General features: G+C 46.4%; 3 protein-coding genes across 4 annotated transcripts; 1 reads left to right on the top strand and 2 right to left on the bottom strand.

Moving 5' to 3' along the window:
• Positions 1 to 370: 370 nt before the first annotated feature.
• LOC142902570 (dnaJ homolog subfamily B member 1-like) lies at positions 371 to 5,347 on the bottom strand. Its single transcript, XM_076047768.1, has 4 exons — positions 4,949 to 5,347; positions 2,096 to 2,715; positions 787 to 1,076; positions 371 to 714 (listed from the first exon to the last, which is right to left on the bottom strand). Exons 1-3 carry the CDS (start codon positions 5,157 to 5,159, stop codon positions 843 to 845), a joined length of 1,065 nt encoding a protein of 354 aa, XP_075903883.1. The 5' UTR covers positions 5,160 to 5,347; the 3' UTR covers positions 371 to 714; positions 787 to 842.
• A 991-nt stretch (positions 5,348 to 6,338) lies between these two features.
• Positions 6,339 to 17,075, top strand: tecrb (trans-2,3-enoyl-CoA reductase b). Of its 2 annotated transcripts, XM_076047755.1 has the most exons (12): positions 6,339 to 6,667; positions 10,905 to 10,955; positions 13,875 to 13,926; positions 14,087 to 14,131; positions 14,230 to 14,333; positions 14,414 to 14,529; positions 15,143 to 15,248; positions 15,395 to 15,467; positions 15,553 to 15,596; positions 15,740 to 15,797; positions 15,982 to 16,070; positions 16,389 to 17,075. In XM_076047755.1, the coding sequence occupies exons 1-12, from the start codon at positions 6,653 to 6,655 to the stop codon at positions 16,560 to 16,562; spliced, it is 927 nt and encodes a 308-aa protein (XP_075903870.1). In that variant the 5' UTR covers positions 6,339 to 6,652; the 3' UTR covers positions 16,563 to 17,075. The 2 variants fall into 2 exon arrangements, with proteins under 2 accessions (XP_075903870.1, XP_075903869.1); XM_076047754.1 differs by lacking the exon at positions 6,339 to 6,667 and having other exon boundaries at positions 10,646 to 10,955.
• A 122-nt stretch (positions 17,076 to 17,197) lies between these two features.
• ndufb7 (NADH:ubiquinone oxidoreductase subunit B7) lies at positions 17,198 to 19,236 on the bottom strand. The gene is made up of 4 exons (XM_076047756.1): positions 19,162 to 19,236; positions 18,935 to 19,067; positions 18,125 to 18,293; positions 17,198 to 17,364 (listed from the first exon to the last, which is right to left on the bottom strand). Exons 2-4 carry the CDS (start codon positions 19,044 to 19,046, stop codon positions 17,277 to 17,279), a joined length of 369 nt encoding a protein of 122 aa, XP_075903871.1. The 5' UTR covers positions 19,047 to 19,067; positions 19,162 to 19,236; the 3' UTR covers positions 17,198 to 17,276.
• Positions 19,237 to 19,975: the final 739 nt, after the last annotated feature.

Raw genomic sequence — 19,975 nt, 5'->3', positions numbered from 1 at the left:
GTTGACCCTAAAGTATGATTATGAAACTTTTTTTTTTTTTTTTTTAAACGCTGAATTTATAAAACAAAATATTTGTGCAAGAAAAGAGAAGCCACTCTGTCCAGACTGATAAAACCAGGAGAGAGTGGAGACAAAGTCTTTATCTTATCCGGCTCCCGGCAGGTTTTCAACAATTTCAAAACTCTGCCTTCGAGCCTTTTCACTTGCCAGTGTGCAAAATCAGCGTGTAACTCTTATTTATCCAGACAAGGAAAGCATTTTACAAGCGACTCATAAAAAAAATCATCATGATCACGACGAGACAAAAAATAAATAAATCATGAAACAATCCTTTGTCATTTTCAAAAAAAAAAAACAGGAAAAACTCAAACATCCTTCTTGAAGAGAATCTTTATAACAAACGCTTCCCACAGGAAAACCAGACATGTATTTATACACTTTATTCTCATCCAAATGAAAAATAAATCTATTCATCGACCCCAACAATTTCAGCCATATATACATTTTAGCCTGTGAAATGCTGCAGGGGTAAGCAGATTACTCAGGGGTGGGGGTGGGGGGGTCGCACAATAGTGTTGTTGTTTTTTTAGCACCACGTTAATGTCTGCAAAATTAAAAAAAAAAAAAAAAAAAAAAAAAAAAAAGTCTTTGGCAGCAAAAAAATAAAGTGTGTGGTCGTAGGAAAGTCCTGAGGTGGTCATGCAGGTGCTGCAGGTGCTGCAGGTTGTGCTGGAGCTCCAGAAGCTGCAGGTGCTGCAGGTGCTGAAGGAGCTGCAGGAGCTGCAGGAGCTCCGGGTTCTCCAGGTGCTCCAGGAGCTCCGGGTGCTTCAGGAACTCAGGGCTCACGAGCGCGGCAGCACCTGAGCGATGGTGTCGCGGGCACTCTGGCTCAGCCTCTCGGGGAAGCGGACCTCGTACTCCACAATGAGGTCGCCGCGCCGCTCAGGCCGCTTGGGGTACGGCAGCCCCTCCCCCGAGATGCGGCGCTTGGTCCCCGGCTGCACGACGTCCGTGGTGGACACGCTGAGCGTGCGGCCCTCCAGGGTTGGCGCGCTGACCGTCGAGCCGCACAGGGCCTGGGGGGGGGGGGGGGGGGGGGGTAAAAAAAAAAGGAGAGACGGGAGGGTTGTTAATGGAGAACGATAGACAGAATGTGTGTTGGGTGTTTCTGTCCTTGCAAAAGTAACTTCCATCTGTGACGTCTCTCTCCTGATTAATCGCCTCAAACCTCTCTGACCTATCGAAGCCAGGCGTGGTCAAAATACGGCCCGGGGGCCATAAGCAGCCCGTTAAGCTTTTTAAACCGGCCCAGCCGAACTTGATGGAATTGTATTAACAGTTGGAAAGCTATAAAATAGCTGCATTTCACCCATTTTTTCAGCGGTTTAAGAGCCATCTCAATAAAGAGCTACATACCGTGGGGTTTCAAAGACACATATACTGTACATACTGTATACCCATCTGTCAAACCTACCCACCAGTCTCTCTCTCTCTCTCTCTCTTTTTTTTTTTAACTAGGAGCACAAACTTCTGATCCATGAATCAGATCGGAAGTCAGCAACAAAATATAAAATTTAAAAATAAATATTTTAAGAAATTATTTTGCCCAGTATCCTTACACCAGTGGCACAAGCGTGAGTTAGATGGAAAAATTCACTCGCACCGTCTCAAATTCTAGTGGCAACCACCAATGCGAGCAGGTCGGCCCAGTCTGGAGCCCTGCGGAGAACTTATTCAAATATTGAAATAAGCCCCACATACACACACTGTCCTTTCACTGTTGCTGTTTAGTATGTCTACTGTTGCCGTTACGTTGTTTTCTTCTTCTTTTTGTATCCCATCTGCCAAAAGGTTTGATTGGCTCCTCTCCTATTTTGTTCTTTAAAGGTTGTGTTATGTTTGTCGGTCTCTAATATGATGATGGCTGGGCACCAAAGTGTTTTACACTTAAAAAAAAACAACAGATCAATCAATCAACCAATCAATGTTGTTCAATCATTTGTTTTGTGTATGACCATCCATCGACAGTGCTAATCACTGCACCACCGTGTCGCCCTGTATGACCAATAACAAGGGGAACAAAAGAAAAACTCACATCTCTGAGTGAGATCTTGGCCGGGTAAATGATGTCGGAGCCGTCGCGCCGGAACACGGGGTGCGGCTTGTCCTTCAGCACGAACACCACGTCGGCAGGAATGTTGGTGGGCGTCTCGTCGCCCTCCTTGGGGAAGGTGATCTTGGTTCCCTCCTTCCAGCCCTTCTTGATCTGCACCTCCAGGATCTTGTCCTCCCTGCGTATCGTGCGGCCGTCCGGGTTGAGCCGCTTGCGCGAGATCTTCATCTTCTTGGTGCCGCCGGCCAGGACCTCCTCCAGGGTCACCTGGAGGTCGTGGACCACGGGGGGGTCCTGCTGCTTCTTGACCACGCTGCCGTGGCCGCCCAGTCCTCCCATGCCCGAGCTGAAGGAGCTCGGGAAACCACCCCCCATCCCGCTGCCGCCCCCCATCCCGAAGCGGGTGAAGGGGTCGTTGGTGTCCATGTCCTCGTCCAGGCCTCCGTTGCGGCCGCCGAAGAACTGGCCGAAGGGGTTCCGACCACCGAAGAACTCCTCGAAGATGACATGAGGGTCGCCCTGGAAGGAGTAGCTGAAGTTGCCGGGACCGCCACCGCCGCCGCCACCACCACCACCAGGGGGGCCTCCTCCACCCTTCAGACCTGTGGGACACGTGGGATTAGTTTAGTAAGGGCTGGTGGGCCACAGTGGGTTCCAAAATTCGACAAGAGGGGCCGGAGCAGGAGCAGATGGATGGAGTGTTTTGGTGACCCACCACAGGAGGAAAAAATACTTCATGGGATATGTAGAAAACATGTGATTTAAGGTCAATTGAAAATGAACCAGATCAAAGTTACAACAAAATATCTGCCTTTGAGGCCCCACTGTATTTATCTCTTTATTAAAATGACTCTTAACACTGAGAAAATGGATGGACCATAGATATTTTATGACTTACTTACTATTAATATCATTTCTTTAAGTTCGGTGAGCCGGATTAAAAAGCTTAACAGGCCACAAATGGCCCGCAGGCCGCAGTTTGCCCACGCCTGACCTAGTGTCATGAATGAGGAACTTATCTTAAGTTGTTTTCTTTCGCAGACTTTGATGAGGAAAAAATTATTATGTTGTTGTATTAATACCGGCTTTTTTCAGTTAAGTTTATTTTCATGTGAAATGAATTGAACATTTATTTTAAAACATTTTTTTTTAAAATTAATTTAAGACCACAAGCTAAATGAATACACCTGCGTTTGAAGATGAATCTACTGTATATAATGAGGCCATTTCCTGGACGAGCATGCACACTGAGGAAGACCTGTCTGTGCTTGGTACAAGTTGCCTGCCAGTGAGACTGTTAAACATCGTTGAGATGGACACTTGAGTGTTGAGTGTTTTTCTTTTTTTTCATTTTTTGGTGCTGGAGATGATCCCACCTGTCACCACTCCCATGTGAAAGGCAGGCTACACCCTTTGCCAAAAGTTAAGCAGCGTGCCAACAACCACCCACACTCTCACCTACGGACAATTTGGAGTAGTCCGTTAACCTGACTGGAGTTTGGACTGTGTGAAATATGTACAAAATATTTTTGTAGCAAACCATGGCGACGAAACCTGCATTACAAAATGTGGCACAAACCTTCAAAATTCTGCAGCTGTAACTGCAGTGACTCTCATACCACGAACGCACAACAGCCTCCTTCTCAACTGCCGTTTAGAACTGTCCGAGTAGCATCATCGAGCACTTTTACAACTAATGTTGACCAGAATTATTTCAACACAATGATAATACTACTACTACTACTACTACTAATATTATTATTAATAATAATAATAATATTAATAATAGCACCAGCATCTATTTTAAAAGGAAGCTTTTGTAAACAAGGACAGTTATGTAGTATATTTTGTATTGACCACAGCACTTTTATAGTGATCATCAAAGTCTTATTTAAAAATGTCATTACAATCACTGATTTAATTTATTTGAGACCAAACTTGGTTTTTACGATTTAACAAAGAGCCCTGTGACTTCTCAAGTCATGGACAGTGAATAAATCAAAGCACAGTTTTTTTTTTGTTTGTTTTTTTTTAAACAAATATAATTCCACAACAGCTCGTTCTTGGGAGTGAGATGAAGGTTATCCATGTTAGATATTGTTCCGTTTCATCTGTATAATTTAGACGTACGAGGGCCGCTGTGATGTTGACATAAACAATGCTGCTGCTGCCATGACAACGGATCAATCGCCTTCACTCTCACACACGCGGTATGTTTTCAGCGGCAAACCGCCACCGGGTTACGACTACCGGTGTTGAGGCGGAAAGCGCGACCGCGCTGGTCGCACCTGTCCGGGGCTTCGGATCCGAACCAATGACTCCCCCCATGTGTGAGTGACAGCAGCGAGGTTATGCCGCTGGAATGCACCTTATAAAGAGGCAACCAACTGCTGTCAGTTGACCACCACCTCCGCCAGAGAGGCGAAGCCGCCACAGTGACGTCACGCAGCCAAGCGGCGGCAGCAGCAGCAGCAGCAGCAGCAGCAGCAGCTTCTTTCCCCTGTGTATGAACTCCGGTTAATTCCCCTTTGGCATCAACGCGGAACCAGCTTCCCAGCCTCGCCTCTCTGGAGGGAGCACCAGGAGGACGGAGCGCCCTGGTTCAGGCTGGCAGCGCCATGACACCCGAGCGGGACAACACAAACGTCCCTCTAATAGTTTAGTGCTCGTTCCAAATTGTATTTTTTTTTCTTCTTCTTCCTAACCTCCCATTGCTCAACTCACGTACTTGCCCATAAAACAGAGTCGTAAAGTTCGCTGTTGTGAACCTCGCGCCACCCCGACGCCCTCGCTTCCCTTCCCTCATGGCACGGCTTGACACTCGGTGAAACTTACCTTCCTCTCCGAAGCGGTCGTAGATGTCCTTCTTCTTGGGGTCGCTCAAAACGTCGTAGGCTTCGGCGATTTCCTTGAATTTGTCCTCGGCTCCCGGCGACTTGTTCTTGTCGGGGTGGTATCGCAGCGCCTGCTTGCGATAAGCCTTCTTGATGTCGTCCTCCGACGCGTCTTTCTGAATTCCCAGAATGTCGTAGTAGTCCTTTCCCATTTTTCCGTTCCTGACCAATCCGGCTGGCTGTTCGCTCCCCGCCAACCTTACGCGCTCCCCGGTGAAAACTGTCCGACTGCTGTGACTCCACTCACTCCGGGAGATTTTCCTTATAAACGGCGCGGAAACTTCCAGAGTTTTCTCCAACACGCCTGAACAGGCTCGGCTGTCATCTTTCAGCGAGGGACACGCCCACCGTGACGCCACGCTGCATGTTCACGTACTGCTGTGGGATAAAAGGATTAAATGCAAGAGATTGTATGTATACACACGAAAGAAAATCATTCTTCAATGTCAGAATCTCAGCATTTTCAGATTAATCATTATTAAACACACAGGCACATCATGAGAAACAAATTCTAACCTGTCACTCAACCTTTTATTTCTCTACGTATTGTCATGTGCTATCGCTTATATTGTTAAATTAGACTATCAATTGTCACAGTTCATATGTTAATAGAATTGTGAGGCCTCAGTAAAGGTGGCCTGGTGACTCTTCTTGTCTTCTGAAAGCGCCGCACAAAAATGAATCCTCTGCTTTTACTGTTGTAAGAATGGTTTGAAAGTTGGGTGTGGCCCTCTAAGATCTAAGCCTATTAATACCATCTGCTACTCTGCTGATATGTAGGGCATTGCTCTATGGCTCCTCTAAATATAAAGCTTTTCTATTTGCAGGCAGGGCAGGACAGGACACTTGTGACCTTGGGGTCCTGGCTGCTTTCAAAACAATGGAAGCTCCTTATTTTGTTCTATAGACTTGTTTTCAGTGACTCCTTCCTGAGTGTGGTTATCAATATTTGACTTTGTGGTTAATTTGGGGCCACGTTATAGTGCTGAGATGTGTCACACTCGACACCAGCATGTGCTGTTGAATGTGTGTTTTTTTATGTCCTCGCTATTTTGATTACATCCTTTTATAGGGGGAGCGATGAACCACACAGAATAAAATTGGTTCCGGGACGATAAAAATGACAACATATGAAGAAAATGGCAAACTTTTATTAGATTACGAAGTTCACAATACATACAACAACAACAAAAACATTATTTCAGAGTAAAAAACAAATGTGAACTGCATTATATTTTGTCAAGTAAAACGTTTAGACTAAAACTAAAAGGAAAGGTGTAGTAATTTTATTTCTAAAAAAAAAAAACAAAAAAAAAAACAAACTACAGTATTTACTATTAAAATAAACAGAAATCAACACAAACGCTGATGCTCACCGCCACACAGAGCCAGGGAGCATGCGCACAAACCACCTACTTTAGTCAGCGCACACAGGCCATGCCGCGACCTCTCCGTCTGCTTCCAAATCTTATTGGTTCTTGGAATATTGTGGGCGGAATCGCCCGAATTCTTCGTGCGCTTATTGGGCACAGCTCCGTCTTAGTTCCCGCCTCGACGCCGGTCAACCGTCCTATATCACTCCGCTGATTGGCGGCCGCTCTGTCACTCACCGCGGATATTAAGACAGTGGGTGCCAATTGCCAAGATGAAGCACTACGAGGTAAGCGCTGTCTGTGAAACTCTAAACCTTCAATGGGCGGCTTCGCGGTGTCCCAATTTAATTTGCTAGATATTTTGGATATTCCACGACAAAACCAAACAGTAGCCAAGCACGCCCAAACTTGTGAAATCTGTTGCTTGTAAGCCATTAGCATCGAGGCACGCATGCTGCTGCTGCTGCGGCGGCTACACCGCCTGTCATGCTAGTTGCTGTGACCGGGGATTTTTGTGGTCTTGCAAGTTAGCGGTCTCAGTGGCTGTTGTTTAAACACTTAGCCAAACCCCGCCCGCAGTTGTGGCGAATTCTGCATACCTTTTATAAGTATTATCTTGATATTAGCTGTAAGTCTACATAAACGAATGCGGCTAACAACACTGGCGTCCGTGCAAATGAAATTCCTCTTACTATCGCCCTCTCTGGCTCGACTGAGTCGTTACACTTCTTATCTCGCCATTACCTAATAATGCGGGTGAACAGTCAAGTGAGCCTTGATTATTAATCGTCCGTTATCAGTCAGTTACGAAGAGGGGAAAAAAAAATAACGATCTGTAGATGAAAGGGAACAGAACAGACTTGTAGTTAATGCCATTCTGCACCCATACAGTCCGCCAGTGACAGCCCCGCTGCACCTTAAATGGTGATTTCACCCCTCTGAAATCCCAACAGACCGGATTCTGAGTAGTTTGTCAGAAACCGAATCAGCCACTGACTCCTCTGGTGTCCCCCCCCGACCCCACCCTTTTGTCGACAGCCTTGGCTTTCACAACATCTCCGAGTAGTTGAACAACGTGATTGCTTTGACGTTTGTTTTCATACATGTCAACGTAGATGAGTGGTAATATTGCGGTATCTCTCTCCAGTGAACTTCCGAAGAGTCAGAAAATGCAGATAGGAAATAAAGTGCATACCTGTACCTCGGTATCTCTCTCCAGTGAACTTCCGAAGAGTCAGAAAATGCAGATAGGAAATAAAGTGCATACCTGTACCTCGGTATCTCTCTCCAGTGAACTTCCGAAGAGTCAGAAAATGCAGATAGGAAATAAAGTGCATACCTGTACCTGTACCTGCATACACGTTTGTAAATGTAATAAATAAATAAATGCATAATTGCAAGTGCAGGATTTGAAGAGAACGACGTGCACCATTGCTAACAGGTGTGCAACCTGTAATGTCAGAGTAAACTGTAATTTACCCTGTTGCATTTGTCCATTTAAAGAAATTATTTCAAGCTGATTTAATGTCGTCAAGTCGCATGTCACCGTTGTCCCACATTTAATCATCGCAACATGTTATCGTAATACATAAACAACATGATTGTGTTGAAATCTATCAATTTGATGACAAATTGAGTAAAAAAAAAAAGATTCCTAGTTTCAGTCTTTGCACCAAAGAACGAGAACAACTTTCACACAGATGGCCCTGTAGGTCTTTACACTTACGGTATCCTACGTTTCCACATTGTGTACAAAAACACCCACTGCACAGCGAAAAAAAAAGGCAAAATTTACCCTGATCCCAAATAATATAAACATAACATAAAAATATAGACATAGTTAAAAAAAAAATAATAATTCTTGAATGAATTGAGAAAGTGTCGTCTTACCCTCATGCAGACGATCCCGATGAACAACGGCAGGAAAAGTAGTTGGAGTAGCGAGTGAAAGCGATTTATCCCTGCTTCACCCCGGACCCAACTGAGTGCCAGTGCCAGAGCAGGGCTCTATTTAGAGCAGGGAGGGGCAGTGATATCGGGCAATGCCTGGCACACAGGAAACTGAGACTGAGGCTTTACCCGCCCACACCCCCCCCTACTTCCCCACGTATCCGCTGTGCCGTGTGGCCTGCCAGATTTAGGCTGTGGTGGATCTCGAGTTTCCACTGGGCGAGCCAGCTCAGCCACGGTTTGTTATTTTTCAAGGCAGCGAGTTCCAACATGCCGAGCTGATCAACTGCCTGAGTTTCGTGTTAATTAAGTTTTTTTTTTTTTTTTTTAAATAAAGAAGGAAAAAAGCTAAAATCGAGATTTCAGGTTAAAATGTTTCCTGAAATGAAAACTGTACAAGAGTGGCGTCAAACGCAAATAAACAGTGGGCTGAATTTTAAAACTTGGACCAACATTAATATTTATTGAAAAGAAAATTCTTCTTCCGGATATTACATATTTTAATATAGACCCAAACAAGTTTTGCTTCAACACTGAATATGGCTAGCAACACTCAATACTATACAATAAGAAACTTCATATTGCACACCTGCAAAATTGAATTTCAAATTCTTTAATGAATGTACAAGCCATTCAAGTCCATACCTTGGATCAGCAAGAAAAAGTGCACAAAGAAAATGTTACTCATAGTCTAAGCAAGTGGTCGGCCAGAATAACAGCAGAGCATTCTGGGATTTGTAGTATTAGCCCTACATGTGCTGTATAATACCAGAGGGCCTGCGCTAGTAGTCATTGATTATTGCCACATGGGCCAAATATAATTACGCTGCAGGCCAAATTTGGGCCACAGGCCAGGGTTTGGCACCAATGCTGTACAATATTATATCAAAACTCCAATGCAGTCATTTGGAGAGCTTTTTTTTTTTTTTTAGCATCAGATATTTAAAATATCTGTTTTTGATCAGCTACAGAAAAGTGAGTTGACTTGAAACAAAAATGTTAACTCTATCAAAACTATGTTGAAAATTTTCAAGTAATACTTTATTTTTATACAACTTTACAACAACTTTTATTTGTACAGCGCTAAATCACATCAGACGTCTCAAAGCGCTTTGTACAATCAGAATTTCTAAAAACTTTCAGCAGAAGCGTACGTACTGCTGCAGTTGAGCTGATTCCACCAGCGGCTCTCTGTCGGTGCCTGGCTCTCCGTCAGTGCCTGGCTCTCCGAGGGTGCCAACACACAGCGTGTAGTCACGGGTAGCAGCTGTGTGTCTCGTCGCCGTACACGCTGTGCATTAAATCACTGTATGGTCTTGGGCCCCATAAGGGAGAGTTTTTTGCCAGGAAGTGCCATGTTGAACTTATTTGTGCTTAAAGGGATTCAGATAGTTACGTAAACAGACTATACATAAACTGAATAGACCATAAATGAAGTGTAGGTGGAGAGGGTGACTGTCTTTGCTGTGTGGCCACAGGCTTGGCCAGCACAGTCAATTAGAATTTTTCGATATCGGACTAGGAACGTATCCGAGTTGGGAACCACGCAGACCAGCAGACCAGCAGACCAGCAGTCCACTTGTCTCTGCGTGTCTTTCATTCAAGATGGAGAGTGCGTCCCCACGGGCTGGGAGGGGCTGACGGGGGAGGAGGAGGAGGAGGAGGGGCGGAGGGGGGTTCGGGGAATGCCCTCGTCTAATCCCTCAGACGGAGGGGGCGGGGGGTATTATCGCGTCTTGGTGGCAGCAGTGGGGGGTGGCAGGGAGACTCCCTGGGTGGCTGACGGAGCCGGGGTGCTTCAGGTTCATGTGGTGAAGCAGCAGCAGCAGCAGCTGTTTATATTTAGCTGTCGGTCAGTAGCGGGAACCTGGCTGTCAGTATCCTCCACCGTCCCACTTATCCACAGGGGTTGGGGGGGGGGTGATCATCAGGTCCACACACACACACACACACACACACACACACACACACACACACACACACACCTACACACCTCAGGGGTCACCGCCGCCATTGGGGGCCGAGCGGCGGATGCTGAGCATTCCTGCGTGTGCAACTGTGCACACACACATGTGGCATATGTGGATGCTGGGCATGGAGGGGGCGGTGGGGGGGGTAGTTAAATAAAGCAGCCCACCAGGAGGGAAGTAACGGGAGAGGAGCGAGGAAGGAGGGAGGGAGAGAGAGTGACGAGGGGAGGAAGATGAGGGTGGGGTGGGGGGGCAGCGCAGGGTCGAGGGTGGGCACGGACAGATTTATATGGGCAGCTGAGCGCTGCCGCCCTCGGTCCTGTGCGGTCTGGCGAGGGGTCTGGGACGGCTGGCAGGGACGAGTTGAGGAGGAAGAGAAGCTCAGGAGGAGGAGGAGGAGGGGGAGGAGCAAGAAGAGGAGAAGCAGCAGCAGGAGGAGGAGGAGGAGGAGGAGGAGGAGAGGCGTAGAACTATGGACACGCTCGCGCTTGAGGCCACCGGCGGTAAAAAACCCAGCAACGGGGCGGCGGTGGTGGCGGCGGTGCCGCTGACGGTGAAACGCAAGCCGGCCAAAAAGGCTAAAAAAGCTGTCGTTTTCTTCGAGGTGGAGATCCTGGATGCCAAGACCAAGGAGAAGCTCTGCTTCCTGGACAAGGTGAGAGAGACCCCCCCCCCCCACCACCACCACTTCCACCCCGTTCTCTGTCTGCCTGCCCCTGTGTGTGTGTGTGTGTGTGTGTGTGTGTGTGTGTGTGTGTGTGTGTGTGTGTGTGTGTGTGTTTCAACTTTGTCCTCGTCCAGCGTTTCTTGCACGTTCCGCTCTGTGTTTCCCAGAAGCCCGGCTGAGCCGACTGCTGCTCCCAGAGAGATGCAAAGAACACACACACACACACACACTAAATGCAACACCCCTGTTTGTTTTTGTTTTGTTTTTTTGCACACATTACTCACACTGTTGCTGCCCTCAGTCACTCCGCGTAACGAAGGAGGGATGCACAAACAGGAAGTGGGAGACGTGTTCCAGCCAACCAGGAAACCCAATAGGCCCAATAGGGTTTTTTTTTATTTTGGTGTGAGTGAGTGACATAACTGTTGTTGTTGTTGAGCCGACAGTCAAAAGCTGCTCAGCCCCCCCGCCCCCTTGTCCTCGCTGGGTGCGTTCAGTAAAACTTTGGTCCCTCCACTGTCTTATCTCAGCCGAGGGCCTGGTATCATTAGAGCCTGACCCTAGGAAGGTGTGTGCGCCCCTAACCACCCCCTGTCCCCACCACCACCACCTCCACCTTCCCTGTCCGCTAGCCGCTCGGAGTGCATTTAGACGTGTGGATTCACAGACGCCACTTTTGGGTCGATTGTCGGGCCAAAAGGCGTCCTGCCACTTTTCTTTGTTACGCCACCTGAAGCCCAGAAATGAGGAACCTTAATCCATTCTGGGTTTCTGCCCCGTCGTCACATCAGCAAAGTTTCCACAGCGATAACCTGTGCGGCCTTCACTCCTGTGGATTGTGGATGTGATAAGACTGGCAGGCAGGCAGGCCATGTTTTTTTTTTTGTTTCCTAATGTAGTCTGATGGCACTCAACCAACCAGCCAGCTGACCGGCCGGCCAAGGAGACTGCTGGGGTGGAAATAAAACTCCCGTCTGGGTTTGCAGCGCAGGCTGCTTGGTGGAGATCCCAGCAGCGAGCGAAGCCTCTAGAAGGAGCTGGCGAGGTCACGGTGGGGTTTGGGTGGAGGTGGGCGGGTTGGGGGGGGGGGGGGTTGTTGGGGGCTTTCTCAGTGATGTCACCCTGCTGAAATTGTCCCGAGTCAAGCGAGTCAGCGGGACTCCGCTAACGTTGCTCCTTCACGTTGGCAACAGTGAATTGACTCGTCCTCCTCTGTCTGGAAGGACACACACACACACACACACACACACACACACACACACACACACACACGCACACACACGGGGAGCCTCCCATCCGAAGGTCTTCATGGCCTCAACTTGTTTCAGCGTGTTTCAAACAAGCTGTCTCTGTACAATTATCTCTGCTTATTGTACCAATCTGCTAATTCTTAATCCATCTGTCAGTGGGCCTGAATGGTGTTGAACATTAGAAAGGCACCTGCATTATTTTTTTTCTTTTCCTGTCTCCCTGGTGCGTCCCAACAGTGCTCAGTCAGAGCCGCCAAGCGCCTCTGGGCTCCGCTGGAATATCAGCTTACCGCGAAAATGTTTGGAGAAACCTGCCACTGGTGTCGTAAATGTCAAATGCTCGAGAAGAAACTGAAGCCCTAAATCTGCAAGCCCCTCTGGTGATGCATTGGGGAGGGGAGGGGGACAGGGAGGAGGTGGGTGGTTGATAGCGTTGCACAGTTTCGGGAACTTTCTGCCACGTTGTCGGCTGGGAAGAAAAAAAACAACATTTTAAATTGTGAATTTAAAAATGCTTTAGCCGTCATGGAAACTGGACGTCCTTCCAGTTCCTATGTAGTCCCAACGTCCACCTGTGCCCCCCTCCCCCCCACCATCTCCCAAGGCTAAGTCCAGGTCCAGGTTCTGGCGCTTTGGTTGTGCAAGTGGCTTTTCACGCACTGCACATAAAATCCTGTGGATCAGAGTTCATCACCGCAGCCAAAGGTCAGAAAGTCCAACGGCTGATAAAACAGGACGGATAAGGCAGGCGGCACTGGAAGGAAAGAAAAAGAAGAATCTTCACTGCAGTGTTGAACTTGGATGAGCAAGAGTTCAGAACTGAGCTCTCGGTAATGAACTTGGCTGCAGGTTGAGCCAGCGGGAGAGGAGTTCTTTCTTTCATCTCTGGGGCTTCATTTCTGGAGCAAATTCATTCCAAACTGCACTCGAGTCTTGTTTGTGAAAGGATAAAAAGCTCCTCGAACTTTTTCATTCAGAGACTCGAAGATAATCGAATCGAATAGAATAGAAGCCTTTAATAGTCTCACATTGGGGAAATTAGCATAAATACAGCAACAAAGTGGAGTGCAAAAGAGAAGAAAAATGATATTCATTAAGAATAAAAAAAAAAGTAAAAGGTAAAACAAAATACTTATAGAGTAATGAAGTAAAACCAGTTGGATTATTTACAGTTATCTATATAACACTGCCATGTTTTTATAGCACCTACATTTAAAAATAAATGCTTTGCGCTGCTGTTTTGGTTGGTTTGCCTTCCACCTTTCATTTCTAAGCAAAACGAGCCGTTTTGCTGCCATTGTATTTGGAGACCATCGTGTGTGTGTGTGTGTGTGTGTGTGTGTGTGTGTGTGTGTGTGTGTGTGTGTGTGTGTGTGTGTGTGTGTGTGTGTGTGTGTGTGTGTGTGTGTGTGTGTGTGTGTTCGCATTGGCTCAGCTTGCCCCCGCAACAAAAGTCTTTAAAATTCTGCTACCAGCTGTTGTTGAAGGCCCTTGGCCCGCTGGGTGTGTGGTGGTGGGCACAGCCAGAGCTAAATTTACATCTGATCATCATCATCATCCTGGATGGAAAACATGGTTATTATCTGGTGTGTGTGTGTGTGTGTGTGCGCGCTTGTGTTCCCCTCTGCCTCCATTTATTCACTGTCACCCCCTGCAGGTTGAGCCCAATGCCACCATCGGGGAGATCAAGTCCATGTTCCACAAGAGCCGTGAGTGCCGTCGCACCCAAAATACATCTTGTTATCATTATGATTATTATTATTGTTATATAATCCGATATAATATCTTTATATTATGTTCAGAATCAGAATTCCGTGTGTGTGTGTGTGTGTGTGTGTGTGTGTGTGTGTGTGTGTGTGTGTGTTGCAGACCCTCAGTGGTACCCGACCCGGCAGTCCATCCGCCTCGACCCCAGTGAGTCACCCGCCCGGAACGTTTGGGGCGCCGCTCGCGTCCTCCAATCGTAATTCACTCCCTAAAAATAAACCCCCGCTCTTCTGTGCGTCTCTCAGAGGGGAAGTCGCTGAAGGACGAGGATGTTTTGCAGCATCTACCCGTTGGCACCACGGCCACCTTCTACTTCAGGGACCTGGGGGCCCAGATTAGCTGGGTCACGGTGGGTTTGGACGGACGACGCGTTGATGTGATTTGTCGTGACACCGGGGCTCTGACCTCGGCCGTCTGCCCCGCCTGCAGGTCTTCCTGACGGAGTACGCGGGGCCGCTGGTCATCTACCTGCTCTTCTACTTCCGGGTTCCCTTCATCTACGCCGCCAAATACGACTTCACCACCAGCAAACACTGGGTGGTCCAGTAAGTGTCTCCCATTGGCTCCACAATTATTCCCATTTGTCACATTTTGATTTTCACGACAACAACCTCCAGGATTGTTTAGCCCTCTGTTAGCAGCCTCCTGCTGAAACCCTTGTGTTTAGTGAAGACACCATCAAGGTGACCTGGAGGTGTGTGGGTTTTTTTTTTCCACCACCATATTGGCGGTGGAATGAACACTGACCCAGGGTGTTGTCACCTACCCAGCAAAGGTGCCCTTTTATGACATCACAGAGGGCCGATTCCTTGAACCGCAGGTTCCAAATCGCACTTTCTGAAAAGAGGAGGCAGCAGATGAAGTGCTTGGAATTTCATCATTGTTGGGGAACTGTTGACAAGTTTGAGAAACATTAGAGAAAAAAATTGGCAAAGTGAATTTTGCAAAAAATATCGGACCCATTTCATTTTTCGTTACTTTTTAAATTTTTTTAAATTTTTTTTAACGTTGCGCACCTCCACACGTGACTGACTCCCTTCTTTGGTGACAACAGTTGCGGAGTGCCTCTGCGTGCTCGGAGCTCTCTTCAACTCTGTAAGCGGTGCAGCGCTCTTGGTGTCCCCACTATTGACGCACGGTGTCGGTGCTTCTCCCCAGTCTGGCCTGCATGTGTCACTCTTTCCACTACTTGAAGAGGCTGCTGGAGACGCTGTTTGTCCACCGCTTCTCCCACGGAACCATGCCGCTGCGCAACATCTTCAAGGTGGGAAGACCTCTCCCGACTGCAGCGGATTGAGCGCTGCGCTCGTGTGAGTGACGCCTACGGCCACTAGAGGGAGCCTCACTGACTCACTGAGGGTTTTTTTTTTCCCAACTGTCTGCACCCCCCCAACCCCCCACCCCCTTCAGAACTGCACCTACTACTGGGGCTTTGCAGCATGGATGGCCTACTACATCAACCACCCGCTGTACACGCCCCCCAGTGAGCACATACACACACACACACACACACATCTGTTTTTGCTGTTTCATCGTTCCTCATCTTCACTGTTTCCCGTCCGTCACAGTTTACGGCGAGCAGCAAATCAGACTGGCGCTCATCGTCTTCTTGGTGAGCTTCTCTCTATTTTTGTTCCGTCGTTCCTCCTCCTCCTCCTCCTTTTCCTGCGTCCCGTCTCCTGGGTGTTTGTCTCGAGTGTTTTGCGTTTCCGACTCACCGGGTTTGAAATAATTTGTGACTTTTGTCGCCTGCAGTTCTGTCAGATCGGCAACTTCTCCATCCACGTTGCCCTGCGGAATCTCCGCCCACCTGGTAGGAGGGTTTTCATTCTTTCTTGTGCAGTTTTTTTTGTTATTTTTTTAACAATGAAAAACTTCTATGTGTTGTTCCAACTTAATAGTCAGTTTAATTCAAGTTATTTCTGTCGCTTTGTTATTTCATAGCAGAATGAAATCACTTTATATTGGTGTATTTCATCCTCATCCTCTTCCCCCAGGCTCTAAGACCAGGAAGATCCCCTACCCCACCAAGAACCCCTTCACCTGGATCTTCCTGCTGGTCTCCTGCCCCAACTACACCTACGAGGTAACTTCACGTCCTCGGAACATTTTTAGAAGAGATGCAGAACTGACCACTTACCAAGTCGTCACATTCGTCCTCAAGACTGATCCAAAACGAAAAACGTCGACAAATGTGGACCTTTCTTCTTTCTTTTTTTTGTCAGTATTGCTTCTGTGTGTCTTGGTCCCGTCAATATAATGTCAAACAAATTTAAAATGAATTTTTGAAATTAATCCTAAAAAAAATAACTGGAAAAATTTGAATGCGAGTGCTATGTTTCTATTAACTTACTTTCTTTCTGTTAATGTCGCCTTGTCCTCTTTTCCAATATCGCCCCTGCAGCTCGGCTCGTGGCTCGGCTTCACGCTGATGACCCAGTGCCTGCCGGTGGCCTTCTTCACCCTGGTGGGCTTCATCCAGATGACGGTGTGGGCCAAAGGGAAGCACCGCAGTTACCTGAAGGAGTTCCGCGACTACCCGCCGCTGCGCTCCCCCATCCTGCCCTTCATCCTGTAGATGTGACCACACCTTCACCCCACTCCCCCACCCCCCCTGTAAACCTTGCTCTGAATGAAACCGTGACCCAACCCCTCCCGTCTTCCATCCTTTAACAACTCTGCTGGAACTTTGAGCGACCGAAGGACCCTCTTAACTCCGCAGCGCCCCCTACCTTCTTCTCCCTCGTGTCTTAGGTACCTCTGGTGTTGAGTGAAAATAGAAAAACACAAAAAAAAAGAAAAAAAAAGGCCCAGCCTGCTTTGTGTTTTATCTGCCACAAACAAACGCGCTCCGATTTTGGCTGTTTGACTCGTGTGCATGTCAGCTTCAGCAGCACCCCCGCAGCCCTCATCGAGTGACGTCACGCACTGTGTACAAACACTGACCTCTGGCGTTCAGAGGCGGAATTTGCATCTGCTGGTGTTCAGTTTTGATATCAATACATCTGAATTTTGAAAACAAACAAACATGAAAGCATTTAATTTTGTTAATGTCTGAAGTAATTTATTAAAAAAAAAAAAAAAATCAAAACCAGTGTCGCCTGGGTGTGTTTCGCAAACCAGGCTGAACTTGTGATTTGACAGCAAAGATTTGACCGTTTCTGTTCACTTGTGTGGTCGTGCGTTTCAACACAATCAAGGCAGAGACGCGCATCACTTAAAGACTTGTATTTATTGTCAACAGCAGCACGTAAATACACACACAGACATCAGGTGTCGGAGGAGGAAGCGATCACGCAGCCTCGGCTTGAGCCGCGATTCTCTTCTTCCTCAGCTGGAGCCTCCTCTCTCGTTCGTACTCCTTCATACGCATCACGTAGCTGAGGGCAGCAAAGCACAGCGGTGGAGTTACATTAGCGTCAGTTGCTCATATTCTATAGAGTTGGTAACTTATATCTAAAGTATAGATTACATATGTTGTTTTTTAGTCAGCATTAGTAGCGCCATGTAGTTAGAAGAGCCAAGAGAATCAGATTTTAATCATACTTCAATTAGAAGTGGGAATTTTAAAAAATGCAACAGCTGTAAAATCGTATACATTGACTGGTGGGCCACAATAAGCAGGAGCAGATGGATGGAGTGTTTTGGTGACCCACTTCATAGGAGAAAAAATGTCATGGGATATGTAGAAATGTGCTTTAATGTGAAAATGAACAAAAGCATTACAACAAAATGTCTTTGAATCCCCATGGTATTTAGCTCTTTATTGAATTGACTCTTGAAACATTGAAAAACTGGTTGAAATACAGCTATTTTATGACTAAAAAGCTTAACGGGCCGCTTATGGCCCCGGGCCAAAGTTTGCCCATGCCTGGTTTAAAGAGTCAGAGTCTGCAAACACATTCTTTTTTTATTATGTACTGTCCTCTGACAAATAACTTTGGCTGACTTGTCTTATTTCACAGTGGCACTGCATCCACAGGAACCATAAAATAATTAAATGTCATTAAATTCATAATTATATTAATTTAAGTGTATTGAACAATGTATGTACTTTCATCAATGATACAGAAGCATTTAATTTTTTTGACTTTCAGTCCCCTCCATAAAACCAAGATGCATGAATTGGTGTGGACTTACTCCACGTGCTCGCAGTAGTCCCAGTCGTGTCTCTCATGGTTGCAGGCCAGGAAGTTTGGCCAGTTGTCCCGCTTACACTTCAGGAATTTCATGAGGTGGTGGGCGCAGTAGTCCCGCTGCTCCAGTGGTAGCTGGGCCAAGTTCATCTGCTCCTGCGTGGCCACCATCTCTGGCAGAGGGACAGAGACGACAACGACAACGATGAGTCTCAGACCTTAACTTGTTGGTGGTTTGTTACAATAAATAAACTATATATATATATATATATATACAAAAATGATAATGATAAATCAACGTCAGTCATAACACTTTAAATGCAAAAGTGGCAGTGGCCCAAAGGAAAAACGAAATATGCATCATAGTATACAAAAACTATCTAATTAGTTTACCTTTCCTTTTCTAGTACAGCAATAGCATAGATTTTGCATTTATTAAATTCCACATTTTGGTTGTTGTTGTTTTTATTTGTTTGTTTGTTTAAATACAAACAATGTCTACCTTGTAACCCACAAGAGTTGAGGGAACAGCGGCAAAGCAAATCGGATGAGTTTATTTAATCGGCAACGTTCGTGTGCATTCTGTCTGGAAGTTGAGGATTCTTGTTTCAGTCGGGCCGCAGAGCTCAGTTGACACCAATTCCGTCCTGCACCAGTTAGCTCTTTGGCTAACTAGCGATAGCTCACATATAGCTGTCTCGTTTGCTATTTGGGTGCAATTGCAGTTTTACGAAAATATGTTAATGAGGCAATTCGAGAAAATAAAATACACTATAAAGTTAAATTGTTTTGTGGTTGACAGGGAGTGACAAACCTCTCTCTGTCCTCTCTGGAAACCCGTACGCGGGGTCGAACTCGTATTTCTTGGCCGGATCAGGCTCGGTGTCGGTCTCGGTGATGTACCGTCTGACCAGGTGCGCTCCCATGGCAGCAGCTGTCTCGGTGCGCTGTTGACAAACAAGATAATGATTCGTTAAGTTTCTTCCTGGGGCTAATCTGGAATTGAAACAAAAATAAATCGTCTGTCTGCCATTCGGTCACCTCCACAGGCTCCCTTCTTTTACTTCCGCTTGTCACCGGAAATAAACAGCCAGCGGTCCTTTGCGATAAGGAGTAACCCCGCAAATACGGCGAATGACAAACGTTCCGTCAACGACCACAAACTTTAATTTGTTGTTGTACAGCAGTAACCGCCCAAATGAAAGCAATGATTTGTTTGTGTATTGTTTAATTTAGTGCAAGATTGAAATAGGGACTAGATCTAAATGTTGCCCTTCAGCGTCAACAGTTGCTCTGCCTTATTTCTGGGAAAATATTTTAATTGTTAGTACTGCAAAATCAAAATAATGAAAACATTTACTGAAATAAACACACTGTTCCTTTTATTCTTTCATATTATATTTTATATCCATTAAAAAATATATATTTTTCCTAAGCATTTTCAGCAAGGTTTAAAAAAAAAAAAAAAAAAAAAAAAAATCTTTCTCAAGTGAAGGGCAGATTCAACACATTCATTCATTCATTCATTCATCTTCTATACCTGCTTATTCCTATTCAGGTTCACGGGGGTCTGCTGGAGCCTATCCCAGCTGTCTTAGGGTGAAGGCAGGGTGACACCCTGGACAAGTCGCCAGTTCATCGCAGGGCTACATGGAGACAAACAACCATTCACACTCACATGCACACCTACGGACAATTTAGAATGTTCAATTGACCTCACATGCATGTTTTTGGACTGTGGGAGGAAGCCGGAGAACCTGGAGAGAACCCACGCAGATTCAACACACTTCTGTTAATGAAGTTTGTCAGACTTAAAAAAATGAAGTACAGACAAAATAAAGACTTCCAATATGTT

The sequence above is a fragment of the Nelusetta ayraudi genome, unplaced genomic scaffold (genome assembly GCF_046127955.1).
Source record: "Nelusetta ayraudi isolate G7.1 ecotype Tasmania unplaced genomic scaffold, CSIRO-AGI_Nayr_v1 ptg000095l, whole genome shotgun sequence".
Taxonomy (NCBI): Eukaryota; Metazoa; Chordata; class Actinopteri; order Tetraodontiformes; family Monacanthidae; genus Nelusetta; species Nelusetta ayraudi.
This window is presented reverse-complemented; position numbering and strand designations above follow the sequence as displayed.